At 31.7% G+C, this 16167-nt stretch overlaps 2 protein-coding genes across 2 annotated transcripts; one reads left to right on the top strand and one right to left on the bottom strand.

The window, feature by feature from the left end:
* The first annotated feature begins 430 nt into the window (after positions 1 to 430).
* Positions 431 to 2582, top strand: LOC127718663 (uncharacterized). The gene is made up of 3 exons (XM_052224715.1): positions 431 to 1078; positions 1594 to 1729; positions 2230 to 2582. Exons 1-3 carry the CDS (start codon positions 431 to 433, stop codon positions 2580 to 2582), a joined length of 1137 nt encoding a protein of 378 aa, XP_052080675.1.
* A 3612-nt stretch (positions 2583 to 6194) lies between these two features.
* LOC127718662 (uncharacterized) lies at positions 6195 to 15612 on the bottom strand. The gene is made up of 5 exons (XM_052224713.1): positions 15584 to 15612; positions 14200 to 14709; positions 13810 to 13830; positions 7485 to 8586; positions 6195 to 6952 (listed from the first exon to the last, which is right to left on the bottom strand). Exons 4-5 carry the CDS (start codon positions 8269 to 8271, stop codon positions 6195 to 6197), a joined length of 1545 nt encoding a protein of 514 aa, XP_052080673.1. The 5' UTR covers positions 8272 to 8586; positions 13810 to 13830; positions 14200 to 14709; positions 15584 to 15612.
* Positions 15613 to 16167: the final 555 nt, after the last annotated feature.

The following is a 16167-nucleotide window of genomic DNA, read 5'->3' as shown; positions in this document are numbered from 1 at the left end:
GCTAGATATCGGGCCGGGATGCCAGGCTACCTGTCAGTGATTGGTTAGTCCTAATTTTGTCGCGCAATGCACACTGGGAAAGCTAAATATGACAACAACAATGGCGTCCTCCATAGTCGGCAGATTCAATACAACAATACTAAGTAAATTTGAGAACAGTTTAGGTTTGAAGTATGCTTTATCGTGCATAAACATGAAAAGACAAACTGAATATAACTTTCATAAGCCTAAACAAGCAGATTGCATAAATTTATTAAAGGAAAGTGACATAATTGCGTGTCTTCGCACTGGATATGGAAAATCCTTAATTTTTGAAACTTTGTCATATCAAAATTACAAGCAGATACCGACAGTTTTGATAGTAAGTCCATTAAATCCAATCATAACTGAACAATTACAAAGGTATGGGAAAGACGCTGTTTGTATAACAATGGGATTTATAGAGAAATTGAAGGAGAACCAATGTGATCTTGGTATAAACAGTGAAGAACATTGTGTGTGTGATGTCTGCAGATTTAGACAGTCAAATTATCGCTTTGTAATAGGACATCCTGAGCACATACTTAACAAGACAGTATTTGACATTTTCAAGAACTCTTGTTGGCAAGAGAAGGTGACTTACATCATAGTAGATGAAGCACATTGTATTGAAAAATGGGGAAATGATTTCAGAACAGACTACAAAAAGATTTCACAGCTCAGATTAGTCTTTCCTCTTTCCCGAGTATTAGCATTGACTGGAACTGCAACACAAAAGACGTGTGAAACAATTGAAAAATCCCTATGTTTGAAAAAAGTTCATGTTGTTAAATCATCAATTGTTAGAGACAATATTAAATTGCTGTGTGAAAAAAGGCCACCACAGAATACTCTGGACTCATTCAGGACAGTAATCAGTCCACTCATCAGTGATCTGAGGAAAAACAAAGACAAATTTCCGAAAACTGTAGTCTATTCAAAGTTAAAGTGGTGTGCAGAAGGCTACCAATTGACCATGAAGCCAGAGGAAGATGGGACTTCAGTTTGTGAGGAAGTTAAGACAATTGTTTCCCAGTACCATGCACCATGTACAGAAAAGGTGATTTTAGACCTAAAAAGTATTTAGGGGACAACTGTTTGATATTAAGAAAGGGGGAGGGGTAGAATTTGAAAATATTATCCTGACCCGTTGAGAACTGATAATCTTTTCAAAGACAGGGTGAAAATAGATATTCTTCAAAAGAATTATACTGTAGGAAATAAATGAGTACACGTAATAGTAAATTTTTGTCGACCACAAAAATAATAACAAGCTGAACTAGTTACTGACATGACTGATGAAAATGAATATTCAGCAAAGAAAAAATTTCCTGCGCCCTTTTTAATCTTGGCAATTATTTCATCAAATGTGAGCAGATGTATATACATGTATTCGTTGTATGATTACGAATATGGATTACTTTGTTCTTTTTTAACATTTTCGATAAGTATGTGCATGATATGCAAACTACATGTAGCCTGAAAGCTCATTTTTTATAATAAATTTTGTTAAATTGATGTCTGATTATGTCATGATATGTATTATAATTTAAGTAATTATTAATTATTTCACAGTTTAAAGCAGAAGTTGTTGAGCAGATGAATTGTGGTAGTCTACGTCTCCTGTTTGCAACAGAAGCCTATAGCATGGGTACTGATGCTCCTGATATAAGACAAGTGGTACACTATGGGGTTCCTAGCTCTTTGGAAAGTAAGTTGATGTGCTAGAATGTAAAAATAAGGAAATGTAGTATAATTGCCAATGAGACAACTCTCCACCCGAGGCCAAGTGACAAACACATGAATAAAAAAACAATTACAAGTCACCGTGCGATCTTCAACAATGAGCAAAATCCATACTGCATAGTCAGTTATAAAAGGTCCAGAAATGACAAATATAAAACAACTGAAACAAACCTATTCAGTATATTTCCTTTGAATAATATATTCATACAAGTCATGCATGTACATGTACATGTATGCAATATTCACAGAGAAGAGGAGACCATAAAATTGATTCACACTAATGATAATATATCAGATACATGTACCTACCTTTTTCATTAAGGAGTCACTTGCCATTGTATCTCTTCAGACCCCCCCCCCCCCCCCCACTAAAATAATTTATTGTAGTGTTTTTGTGTTAATGGATGCATGTACACATGTATTGTAGTATATTTGAATGTTACTAATCTTTTGCTTTCTTTTCAGCATATCTTCAGGAAGTTGGACGAGCAGGCAGAGATGGAATTTTTTCAACAGCAACACTTTACTACAACAAGTACGATCTAGGAAAAAATATGCCTGTTGATCAGGAAGTTAGAGACTTTGTTATGACAACAGATTGTAGGTGGGAAAATTTATGCAAATATTTTGGAAGTGAGTTTGCCAGAAAGGTTGATGGTCACGACTGTTGTGATAACTGTGAGAAACATTGTGACTGTTTACTTTGCTATGAACCTTTACTAGAAACTGACATGACTGAGGAATTACCGAAAAAATCAAAGAAAATGAAGCTTGAAACTGACAATAAAGAAGTGTTAAGGTCTTTATTGTTTCAATAGTTCAAGGCTGAAAGCGAAATTACAGAAATGCCAAACAATATTCCATCAACAGGACTGTCCCTTGATCTGATTGAAAAAATCTGCAGTTCTAGAGAACGTCTAGAGACAGTACAACAGATTCTGGAATTGTTTCCTTACTTAAAACACCAATATGCGGAGAACATTGCTGTGATTATTGGACATGCTAAGCATTCTTCTTAAACAACTATATTCATATACATTGTCTGGACAGCATTTCTTTGATATGAACTACATGAAAAATATAAATGACCTTTCAAAAACCAAAGATTTTTATATATTTTCAGTGAATTGTTTTTTTGTAAGTTCCAGGACGCTCATATACATGATATACATACGCATGAATAAATACTCTCAATTTCTTTCACATGCCATAATATATATTTATTAAATACTAAATACAGAATGTAATTTGTATAATGAATGTTATCACTCAGACTTCAATTGATTTCCATGTGTTGTTCTTTGTATTAATTTTGGGGATTTCACATTGGGTGCCTATACCTTGTCTGGCTATGGGGAGCATGTGGTGGTTTGTGTGTCTGTTTTTTCAGAGGAAATGGTAGTTAGTGTTGTCTGTGTACTGTTAAGAATTTTTGATGATTCTATTTATTCTCTTTTGATTGATTGTTTTCTTTTTGTCCAGTGGCAAACATTTCATCTATATTCAGGACTAGAACAAGTGAAAAATAAATATGACAGTTAGGGCTTAAAAGTGGTCGAACAGCCACAGGGTCATACCCTTCGTGCATATTCAGGACTAGACCAAGTGAATAATAAATATTATGGGTAGCAGTACGTGAGGTCCTGAAAAGTGTTTAACCAGGGTCCTTTCTTATCTGTATTGTGTATGAAATGGACTCGTTCAAATGTACATACATGTACCAAGACGCACCCAATGCTGCTTAAAAAGCACTTAGGGAATGACTTGTAGCAAATATATATGTATCCTGATTCCTGCATTTATGAGACTGCTTGCATTGTGTCTTTACACTTAATTAAATCTGTATTGTCATGAATATGCATGAAATAATTGCTACATTAAGCAAGCAGTAATTAATCCCTAAATCTATAGCAGTGTAATGATGGACATTTTAGATGTTTAGTCTTTGAGAACATGGTTTATTTGTTGAAATTGGGCTTTGAACTAACTTTGGCGTTTACCTTTCGGTTATTTGTTTTTGTGCATAGTCCTGATTTAATCAATCGTCCCTTTCATACTGATTTTCACATCAAGAGCCAGGATTCTTTAATTCAATGGTTTTCTTTTGTTCTCTGTAGAATCATTTCAGATTTTTTTTATTTCAAGGGTCTTTTATAACTTACAATACCAACTTGTTTTTGCTTATTGTTGCAGGTCACATGGAAACCATAACGTGTTACTGGGCAATCTTTAATTTTATTGTTTTGTTTTTATTGACATATTGGAAAATTGTCTCATTGGCAATCTAACCATACAACATATTTTTATATGGAAATAGATGTGTATTCATAATCATTAGCTAGGCCATCATAAATAAATTCCTAAATTCACTTCTGTCTGTCAGTTTTTAAAAAATAATTAGTAACAAAACTATACAGAATCTAGGAATATATTTATTATGGCATACGTTGAAGATGTATGTACAGCACAAATTATCATTTAATAATTTTATTCATTTCATTCAGAAAAACATATTCAACATGAGCAACAAAAAAAAACTTTGTGAAACAATGGATTCATATGCAGTCAACATAAATATACAAATTTCAAAAGCAATACAGATCCAAAAAAAATTATTTACATGTATGTACAATAACAGTGGACAAAGTTGACATACTGAGTTTTTTGGCCACCCTTAAACAAATGTTTAACCATAATAATTAAAAGTCAAGATTGGGTTAAAACTTTCAGAATGACACGTAAATTCACAAAAAAAGTGGTAAAAACTCAAATTGCAATTGATTAACTGATTAAACACAGGCCTAACTTTAATATATCTATATTATTTATCAATTGTGTCATTTATTGTGGATAAATCAATTGCATTAGCAGTGTTCCTTTAAAAATAAAATTAATGCAGCACTACACTGTTTAAACTGATCAAGCACTACATTGAGAAACATTTATCAAGCACTACATTGAGAAAAATTTATCAAGCACTACATTGAGAAACATTTACCAAGCACAACATTGAGATACATTTTTCAAGAACAACATTGAGATACTCTTATCAAGCACAAAATTGAGATACACTTATCAAGCCCTACATTGAGAAACATTTACCAAGCACAACATTGAGAAACATTTAAAAAGCTTATGTAGCATTATTGAGAAAAACTTATGCAGCACTACAGAGAGTAATATTTCAGTGAAATTGCATACCATGTTTACACTTATAAAAAGTAACAAAGACAGCAATATTTGACCTATATAAACTAGAGGCTCTCAAGAGCCTGTGTCGCTCACCTGTATTTACTGATGCTTTGGAAATCATGTAAAATAAGGTTAAAATCATAATTAATAGTATTAGATATTAGCTATTATAATGATATCTAAGATAATAACAAAAAACTGCCAAATTTTTGTAAAATTACTAACTCAGGGTCAGCAACCCAACAACGGGTCGTCGGATTTGTCTGAAAATTTCAGGGCAGATAAATCTAAATCTGATGAACATTTTTGCCACCTGTCAGATTTGCTCTAAATGCTTTAGTTTCAGAGATATAAACCAAAAACTGCATTTTACCCCTATGTTCTATTTTTAGCCATGGCGGCCATCTTGGTTAGTTGGCGGGGTCATCGGACAAATTTTAAAACTAGATACCCTAATAATGATTATGGCCAAGTATGGTTAAATTTGTATCAGTAGTTTCAGAGAAGAAGATTTTTGTAAAAGATTACAAAAATTATCAAAAAATTGTTAAAAATTGATTATTAAGGGCAATAACTCCTAAAGGGGTCGACTGACAATTTTGGTCATGACAACTTATTTGTAGATCTTACTTTGCTGAACATTATTGCTGTTTACAGTTTATCTCTATCTATAATAATATTCAAGATAATAACCAAAAACTGCAAAATTTCCTTAAAATTACCAATTCAGGGGCAGCAACCCAACAACAGGTTGTCAGATTTGTCTGAAAATTTCAGGGCAGATAGATCTTGACCTGATAATCAGTTTTACCCCCATGTCAGATTACCTCTAAATGCTTTGGTTTCAGAGATATAAGCCAAAATCTACATTTTATCCCTATGTTCTATTTTTAGCCATGGCGGCAATCTTGGTTGATTGGCGGGGTCATCGGACACATTTTTTAAACTAGATACCCTAATGATGAATGTGGCCAAGTTTGGTTAAATTTGGCCCAGTGGTTTCAGAGGAGAAGATTTTTGTAAAAAGCTAACGACGACGGACGACGACGACGACGACGACGACGACGTCGACGACGACGACGACGGACGACGGACGACGGACGCCAAGTGATGAGAAAAGCTCACTTGACCCTTCGGGTCAGGTGAGCTAAAAATGTACAAATGTTTAGGTACAATATATTAATGCTGAAGAGAAGTAGGCACAGTCAGTACATGTACATGTAATATGTCAGGAATATTTATTGGCCTAGGTCGTTTGCATTGATAACGATCCTAGATCTTATCCAAGAATGATAATGATCAACATTCATATATTCAATAACCGATTTCTTAATGTTTGGAAAGTCATTATGAAGTCTCCCTGACTGAAACGAAAATGGTCTAAGTTTTCTTAAGTCTTGAATCATCAATAACTCATCACCATCAGAATCCTTTTTTTTGTGTTTTTTGCATCTATGAACTACACCACTAGCTTTATCAAAATGTTCTGATAAATCTTGTATTCCTGATAAGGATCTGGTCTGCTTTGCAATGTTTGCTTCACTTTTGTTGGAATACATATGTTTTATGTGTTTTTTTATGGTCTTGACCATATACTCCATCTGCAAGTCAGCAGGGATATAACTGTCCACCTTTCCTTTGGTGTTGACAAACATTCCTGTAACAACCTCAGCTGCCTCCTTTTCTGACAAGGTAGAAATTTGTTGTATCAGAAAGCGGTGTATTTCCAAAGCATATTTGCTGTTATTGGACCTCGCTTTAAATACTGTCATACTGTGCTTCAACAACCTCAACATTTGATTCCGTTCTGGAGATTTGCAAACACCCAACAGCTCTTTAAACAGCATACCCAATTCTAACACTAAATGTCCATAGTTCTTAACCTTGTCACTTCCTTCATCAACCGACTTCTTATTGGTTGTTCTGATTCTGGGACAAATTGAGATCTCAGTTCCATTTGACAATTTCAATGTTACTGGTAGGTACTGCCCATCCTCTGAAAATAACATTAACCAAGAATTAATTCCACAAGTTTAACTATATGAAACAACCGTTAAAAATGCAAATGAACTTTAAACAATTAAAGCTAAGGTACCCATGCCAGTATACAGTCATTGACAGGATTTAAGGGTATTTTGTTTGATCTCAATACAAATCTGGTGTCCAAAGAAACCAAAACGAAACAAAATTGAAGGCTGTACAGTTGCCTATAATTGCTTACATTCACTTCATTCAATCTTTGGTGGATAGTTGTCTCATTTGCAATCATACCACATCTCCTTTTTAGGGATATATAGTCTTATATAACTATGTCGGATTGTGAAAGTAAATATGTTTTATATACAGGTATGTGAAAAGTAAGGAAATATATAACATTAACACTTTATAAAAGTTAGTGTTGAAGTGCTTTTCTAGATTAATCTTCATCAGGAATGCTATAAGCCAAAAAATTTGAAAGCCAGATGCTTAAATATGGAAGTAATTACAAGTTGTATTGTATACTATAAGCTACATGTATTAATGCTTACCAATAACATCATCCTGGATATCTTCAATTTTTTTTGGCCACACCATTTCATCAACCAGTTTTCCAATCACCTCATTCATCCATATCTTTTTCTCCTCTACTGATGAAAATTCTGGTGGAATATTTTTGGTTGGGACTGATAGATGGTCCTCCATTCCAAAACGTTCACATAATAGTTCAACAATGTATGCATTTAAAAAGGCAATCACAAAGTCTTTATCTGCATCATAAGCCTTTTTAACATCTTGGTCAACCTGACTTCTCATTACTCTATTTATCTCACACTTGAGGGTCCCAAGGTCTCCCGCACTTTTGTCACTATACAAAAAGTCAAAAAATCCTTGCAAGAAGTTCATGAGAAGATGAAACATTTCAAATGTTACAGGGGTCAGGTGTCCGAAGCGATTTTTCACATTGTTTTCAGCTGCTCTTAAACCTTTTGCACCAGAAAACCTCTCACGGGTAAGTTGATCACCACCAATGTGGATTTTGACATCATCTGTTACTTCTTTTCCTGCTGCATTGAATGTTGTCTCCAATATGTTTTCATAACTGTCTAAAATGTCTACAACATCAGAATAGTACATTTCATTTTTAAGAACAGTCTCCAGTGGAATGACCTTAGTTTTTTTGGGGTTTTCACTTGTCTTGGTTATAGTACCTGTAGCTATAGGGTTCTGTAGAGAAATGTCTTCCAAGAATTTAAAATATGGAATATGCTTTTTTGCAACAGTTACAATTTGATTAATATAGTCTTGTCTTAATGCTTGGTAGTCATCCTGATTCATGAGCAAATCCTGTACATTTACATCAGTCCAAGGCTTTTGTGGTCGTTCCGAGGAAAGGTGTGCAAAGTCAACATCATGGATCAAAGCAATGGAAGCAAATGCATGATGAAGGTGTTGTGTTTTTCCATTGTCATGCGACCTCTGGTCCCTGATGCCAACAGCATAGTTTACATTGTCGCCAACTATCCTTAATCTTTTGCCCTCATTTATGGCAGCAGCAAGTTATTGTGTGTATGACTGGCCTACTTCATGCAAAAGGTGTTGTGACTGCTCATAGCTTAGACATACACCAACAGGCTGAAACCGGTCATAAATCTGAAATACAAAAAAAATAAAGTAAGAGAATGGAAACCAAAAATTCAGCAATTTTTATGTTTAGAATGGGGCATAACTCAAGAACAGTAAAAGCGAAGCCATCCAATTTCTAATTGATCTGTATTTTATGGTAATAAGCATTGTGTATAAGTTTCATACAGTACAACCTGTGACTTCCTCTTAGTTATGTCCACCCTCTTGTATGGTCACCATTGAATGGTGGCCATTTATTGGGGTATTCAATCTTGAGATGTTGGCCATTTACTGGGGTCATAAAACATAGGTTGATGTTTTATCTAATTATGTTACCTGTTGAAATCAATCAGGGTTGAAGTTTTCAGCTTGTATGTTTCATTAAAATTAAACTGTACAGGTAACTCAGGTTTCCTATCAAATTGACATTTCACCTTTTCTTGAAAATGTAGAATAGAATGTTGTTTTAGTCTTTGTTATTTCATATCGTTGATTTTTCTGTCTTTAAATTTACATACTTTCCTTTTTATCTAATGTTTTTATTTTTTTATGTTATTTGTTTTTTTGCTTCTTAATCTTTAAATTTCTGCTTGGAAAGAATCTTGAGTAGAAAACAAAACAGAGAATCCTTTAAATAAATATTTTTTCAGTAAAAAAAAGTTATTGCACATATGTACATGGTATTCAATTGTTTGTTTGCATTATAAAATGAATTAATATTAATTATAACTTATAATTATGCAAATGATATGTTTAAAGGAACCATGAAGCAAGTAATTTAACAAGCCTGTTTCTTAGAAATGAAAATTATCAATATCATGAATATCAATCCTTTTACAATAAATTTTGTCAACAGAGTTGTACAATCTATTATCATGATTATTTTTCAGGAAAACTACAAATATCATTATATAGTATAGGAATAAACTATTTTTGTTTTATCTTTATATTTTTCAAATCTCAAAACTGGAGTTGTGCATGAACAATCACTAAAGTAAGAGACTTAAATTTTCCAAATGGCTACCTAGTTATCATCAAATTTTGATAAACATGATAAATGCTAATCATAATGGTAATCATAATGAAAAATGTTCTTATCTCTGAATAAAGTAAATCTTATGAAAAGAAATTATTTAAAGAAAAAATTGTCTTGCATTTTGAAACAATTGTAAACTTATCAAATACAATTGTAAACTTATCAAATATGTTATCTTCAGTTTGGCTAATTTTGTCAGTTAACAGGCAAAATTTGTCTCCAGAAAAAATGAAGTACACTTCTATATAGATTGTGACATTTTTATGGTCTATTAATTAAATCGCTTTTTGTTCTGTGTATTGTATTGTCGAAACTGCAGGACTGGCATATGCATGATACATATTCTTGGTATCCATTTGCAAAGAATATTTCACTCAACTCAGGCCTTTTAGATAAAGTTAATAATTGCAGGGAGTTGAATGAATTAGATTCTTTAAGGCCTTGATTAAAAATGAACTTTAAGAAAAAATATAAGAATATTTTTGAAAATAAAATAAAAACTTATGATGAAAACAGTAAACTCAAATGCTTCACTAAGTAAAGAATTAGTGGTCATAATTTAGAAATAGAAAATGGTGGATAAAAATTCCTATAAAAGATAGAATTGTTTGTAAAATTAACATAACAACTTAGAGATGAGATTATCTATTTGCAAATTGTTTACCTTCTCATAATAATGTCTCTGACCAGTTTATGAATAAAATCTTGAATCTTATGAATAAATTCTTAACCAAGAACAAAAAGTAAAAGGAATAATAAACCTCTATAACATGGAACATGTAAAAAAAAGTCATTAGATCTGAGGGCAGAAACCTAATAATTTTTTTCCATGTGTTTTGATTTCTTATAGAAATGTTATTTCTTTGCATTATAATGTTTTTGGTTGTTTTTTGTTGTTGTCAGAAACTTGATTTAATTGTAATATGTTTATATGACAATAAAAATATTATTAAATTTTTCTATAATGATTATTTTGAATATACATGTAGTTATTCAATAGCGAAATAATGATTTGCCTTAATTTTATATAGAATAAGTCCTAAAGATAATCTTAAACATTTGTTAATGTTAAATGCAGTAAGTATAAACAATTTTGATTTTAGAAAATTAATTTGAGAAACACCTTTTTAATGGAAAAAGGCAGGGTGAAAGTTTGCATTATATTAGAAGATGATATTCATTTGTTATTCACTTGCCTAAAAATACATATAAAAAATAACTTTAATTGACAGAATTATTTAAAAGGTATAACATAATAAAACAAACAGTGATGAGAAAATTTTTACAAAAAAAGGTTAGGAAGCTTTATGTTCTACTAGTTTTTTTATTTCATTTTATTTTAGAAAGTTATTAAATTTGACAAACACATATATTTTACCTGAGACACTTTACCTGTAAGTTATATAATTTTAACACTTCAATGCAGTCATGATTTCCCTTTATCATTGACAAGTTTTTGATTAATACCTTGTGTATTAATTAAGCAACAGGAGGTATAATGATGGACATTTAGGGCCATCATGGTGACCATATTTTTTATGGCCACCATTAATAAGATAATGTCACAGGCAGTACTGTAACATTTGGTTGAGGCAAACAAAAGTTAAAGAACGGAAACGAAAAATTCAGCAATTTTTATGTTTAGAAAGGGGCATAACTTAAGAACGATATAAGTGACGCCACCCAATTTCACACTTGATCTGTATTTTATAGTAATGAGCATTGTGTATAAGTTTCATAACATTTGGTTGAGGCAAACTAAAGTTAAAGAAAGGAAACCAAATTTGGGACGTACAGACGGACAAGGGTAAAAATTAATGCCCCCTCCACTACAGCGGGGGCATAAAAATTAGCATATTGTTACTGAATCATTTAATTACATTGTAAATAACAACAACTGTTGACTAGTTTTGATGAATTACACATAGCAGTCCAGCTTCAACACAATACATGTATGTCAATGTACAACTAACATTTGTACATAAGGTCATGGATACACATCATGCACATGTGCACCTAATAAATTTATTATTTTTTTTATTGAACTGGTGTATGCATGCAATGAATGAAATTTTCCCTTTTCAACAGATTCTATACATATTGTAAATATAAAATGAAGTTCTTGTCAATGATCCTTTGGCAGGTTTATAATAGACTGTTAAGAGTTTGAAATTAGGAGTTCACATACATCTGTATCAAATTATGGCACCAAAATTTATATTAATGTCAAAGTAAAATGTTTACCACAGTTTGATTTAGTTACTTTTCATTCATGTCTCTGATTGTCATTGTTGTTAAATATTTTTGTTTCAAATACATGTACATGTACTTCTTACATACTTCAGTGGAAGATTTTTAAGAGCCATGACAAGGTAGAAAATAAGGAGGCCTCATAAAGTATGTGTATGCGTATCAGTAATACAGGTTTTCTTCAAATTTCAAACATTTAAAAAAAAAATTGAATTCAACATACATGTATATCACATACATGTATCAAGTGGTTTGCGATGTAAAAAAAATGCATTCAATTTTTTTTAATTTCTAGACCATTGTTCATGATGAGCTTTGTCTAAGCAGTCGTTCAGTACACATTTACATGTACATGTATGCTAGCCAGAAGAATTTATATATATAATTTAGCTTTTTCAAATTCTATACAATCGATACAGCTATATATATATTTAAGCATATTAAAACTATCAATGTCTGCCTAATTGAATGTTCAGATATATAAAGAGAAACAATACATCAAAACTTTTCAAACCATATATGTTATAAAATTTAAGTTATAATCATGATAATGATTATTTTTAGATAAAATATGATACTCTTTTTTAAGTCTGTTTTGCATTTGACATCTGTATCAAATTTTTGTTTAACATCAATAAGTAAAAATTAGACAGTATTTATTTTTCTTTATAAATTGATGTACAGTATTACCATATGTAATTATCAGTCTGATCATAATTAGTAAGCAGAAACAGGTAAATTCTTATCAGCAATCACCTGGTGAGAAAGTTAAAACTATAAGATTTCACATGGCCAAGCCGCCAAGGTGTGAATTAGATTTCAATTTTACGACTTAATTCACATGTACACATGTATCTAAAAGGGCAAAAGACAGTAACACATGGGAAAAAACCATAAAAAGTAAAGGACAACAAAAACTGCAGTTATATAAAAAAAAAACTTCAAATTTAATTCCATTCCCCTTTTATGAATTTGCACTAGATGTACATATACAATGTTTTGTTTGCATTGAATTGTCAAACATTTACATTGCACAATGCCACATGCATGTAGGCTACATGTATTTTTAATTATTTCATGTTCTGAAAAGTGTTAAAGGCTCTGTGACCATTATGACTTAGATGAAAACCAACAATAAAAGAGCAGTTCCTTTGCTTTTCTGTAATTTTACTGTTTTTTTAGTGTAAGTCATTGATGAGTATCTCTTACATGTCATATTCTTCCCCTTCTATACTGAACAAAATATATTCTGATTCTAAAAGACACACATTGCTTGTATAAATTAATTCCTATTCAAAAGAGACATAAAATGACTGCTCACGTAAATTAATTCTTATTCTTCATTTCTTAAGGACATTCAATGATTCATGTTGGATATCTGGATGGGGAAAAACATGTCTTTGACCTTATGTATATATATATACATTGTATATACAGTGTATGCGTATAACTTTTAAAAAAGTCCTAAGTAAAGAATGTGCATGGCTAAACATGGCTAACACATGTATGAAATAAAGAATAGAAGTAATGCATTATTAATACAATTGTCCCACAACCATGCAATGATATACTTGAAAATAATAATAAACTACAAACAGTACATGTACACATACAGCTAGATATATACTACAGGCAAAAGTGCTCCAGCAGGGAATGACATCATGTGTAAGTACAGTCACTGATGTTTTTTAGGTTACGTTTTTTTGTTGCTTTTCATTACATTTATAGGTGAAAAGTGGAACATTTGTAAAACATGTTAATCTTTTAATTTATAAATTGTGTACATATGAACATGATTTGCTTGTTCCATATAATATACAGCTATATATGCTTTGTAACTTTCCAACTACTGAAGCACTTACAAACTATACTATCGAATACATGTACATTTGTATCTAAAGAAAAGAGTACCGTATACACAGAATAAAGTAATACATTTATACACACAACCACCCAATACTTACATCTACTAGTTATCACCTAGGCTATAAAATGAATTTGAGCATGTTGAGAAAAAGGTTGAAATATATACATCACATGATACATGTAGTTGGTTTTGCTTTCCTTTTTTTATTTCTATTAAGATCTGTTTATCATTTTTATAAGAGAAATTTTTATTACATACAATGTACATCATCGTATCATTTATAATTGAGAAAAAAAGTCAGTAATTAAGACAATTCAAATAGAAAACTTTTTGAGTTTTATTTAACAAAAGATATTTTTAAAAGCTCGAGCTCTTTCAACATTTATAAAGTAATAAAAACATTATAATCTTTTCTAAATTTATTTTACAAACTTTGAACCGACACATATTGTCCAATTTACAATCCAATAATATAATATCACAATACCTTTTGATCTGCTATGTTGTCTAACAGGCATAGAGTCATCATCCTCTGCACTAAGCTTAGCTTGTGGTGTCTTGTCTGTGCACAAACTGCATACACCATTCCCATCCTTGGCAATATCTTGTCTCTATTCTTCTCCCCAGAAGACATTATACCTTCCACTATGCTTGCAAGTAAGGGAAACTGACTTTTAAATTCTTCACAAATTTTGTCCCAGGAAAATCCATACATATTGTCACATGTTTTTTTCATCAGAACACTAACAAATCCATGTTTTTCTTTATTTAGAATTTTCATTTTCTCCTCACTTTCAGTTTGGAAGTAATTTGTCACATGTTTCAAAAAATCTTTATTTTTTAACAACAGATCTCCAATGTGTGAGATGTATCCACCAGAATGTAGTAATGAAGCAAGATGTGCTTTTTCAGTTTTGCTTAAAGATGGTACTGTAACTGTAACATTTTCATCTGCCCCCTCATGGTTTACTGGAGTATTAGTAGAACTCTTTGAAGCCTGAAAAATTATTAGTTCACATGAATACTACTTTAGCTTACAGTTGTCCAAGTTGGCAATATTGTTTGATTCTACATGTACATGCATACACGTAGAATTGTTGAACTAAATGTTTGGGTTAATACATTTTAACATTTCAAATGATGTGGGCAGGTGCAAAGATACATGTACATGTATTTTAATTCATAATTACATTAGACATTAACAATATTTATTAAGTTTAAATTATTTTGTTATTATAAGGGGTTGTTTCGTTGACACCTACCCTATAATCCTTGATAAGATATTAGTGGTACAATGTATACAATAACAATTGTAAAAAAGGTGGGCGTTTTCTGCTAATTTTGTCACTTCAACATTTTTCAAAGTATACATTGTAAGTTGTTTGTGATTACACTACAGTGCTACTAGTAGTTATTAATATTTATATTCATTTTATTAAATTACTGACAATGGAAACTGTTCAACCTGAAAGCAAGATTTGTTGAATCAGAAGCAACGTTTCTTTAATATTGAATAAAATACAATGAAATAAATATTAATTTACAATAAAAATGTATGTTATTTTTATAAGATATAAATTATTCAGTCCATAATAACAAAGAAGACTGGGTTGTGCATACATATCCAAAAAATTAGGTCATTATATATGATTTTAAGTCCTTTATAGACCATAACAAATGTGTTTTTTTGGTTTTTTTTGTTTTTATTTTTTTCATCACTGTAATCAACAAAATCAATATGTTAATCAAATGTATATATCATACATTGTATTAATTATTCTGCTCTTCATGGGCGTCTTGATTGACAAATAAAACTATTCTTATTCTTATTCTTCTTATTCAATGACATAAAAACTATAAGAATATCTTACCAATGGTGCTGATTTTGGCTTTGGAGTACTTGTGACAGTCTTGCTGTAGCAATGGTCAGTTTGCTTGACCACTGGTGATGGCATTATGGAAACTGCTATAGGGCTGGGACATATAGACGAAGACATATATCCGCTGTCATCTAACAATGATCTTTTGACTGGTTTTGGAGTTATAGTCCGAAGCACAGGAGTCACTGGACTCTCAATGTTAATCTTATTGTTAACAACAACAGGCGTTTGAAATAGAGACACTGCAACTTGTGACCGTGAATTGCTTGAGTTAGGCGTTTGAAATAAGGACATTGCAACTGGTGACGGAGAAATTGTACTAACATTGATTTCACTTATATTGCTCATGGAGGTTATGTCACTCAAACACCTTTTGACACCTGGTTTTGAAGATTGACATTTATTTCTAAAGTCTAAAACAGTTTGGTCGATTTTCAATAATTTCTCATAGCAGCTTCTGCACAAACACCCTTCTGAAACGGTAATCTGTCCATACCTTGCCAGTAATACCGAAATATTTTTCCCTGCTTTATTTTTTCCATTTACACTTCGCTTTTCTTTCGGTGTTGTCCCAC

The sequence above is a fragment of the Mytilus californianus genome, unplaced genomic scaffold, assembly GCF_021869535.1.
Source record: "Mytilus californianus isolate M0D057914Y unplaced genomic scaffold, xbMytCali1.0.p SCAF_10, whole genome shotgun sequence".
NCBI classification, from domain to species: domain Eukaryota; kingdom Metazoa; phylum Mollusca; class Bivalvia; order Mytilida; family Mytilidae; genus Mytilus; species Mytilus californianus.
This window is presented reverse-complemented; position numbering and strand designations above follow the sequence as displayed.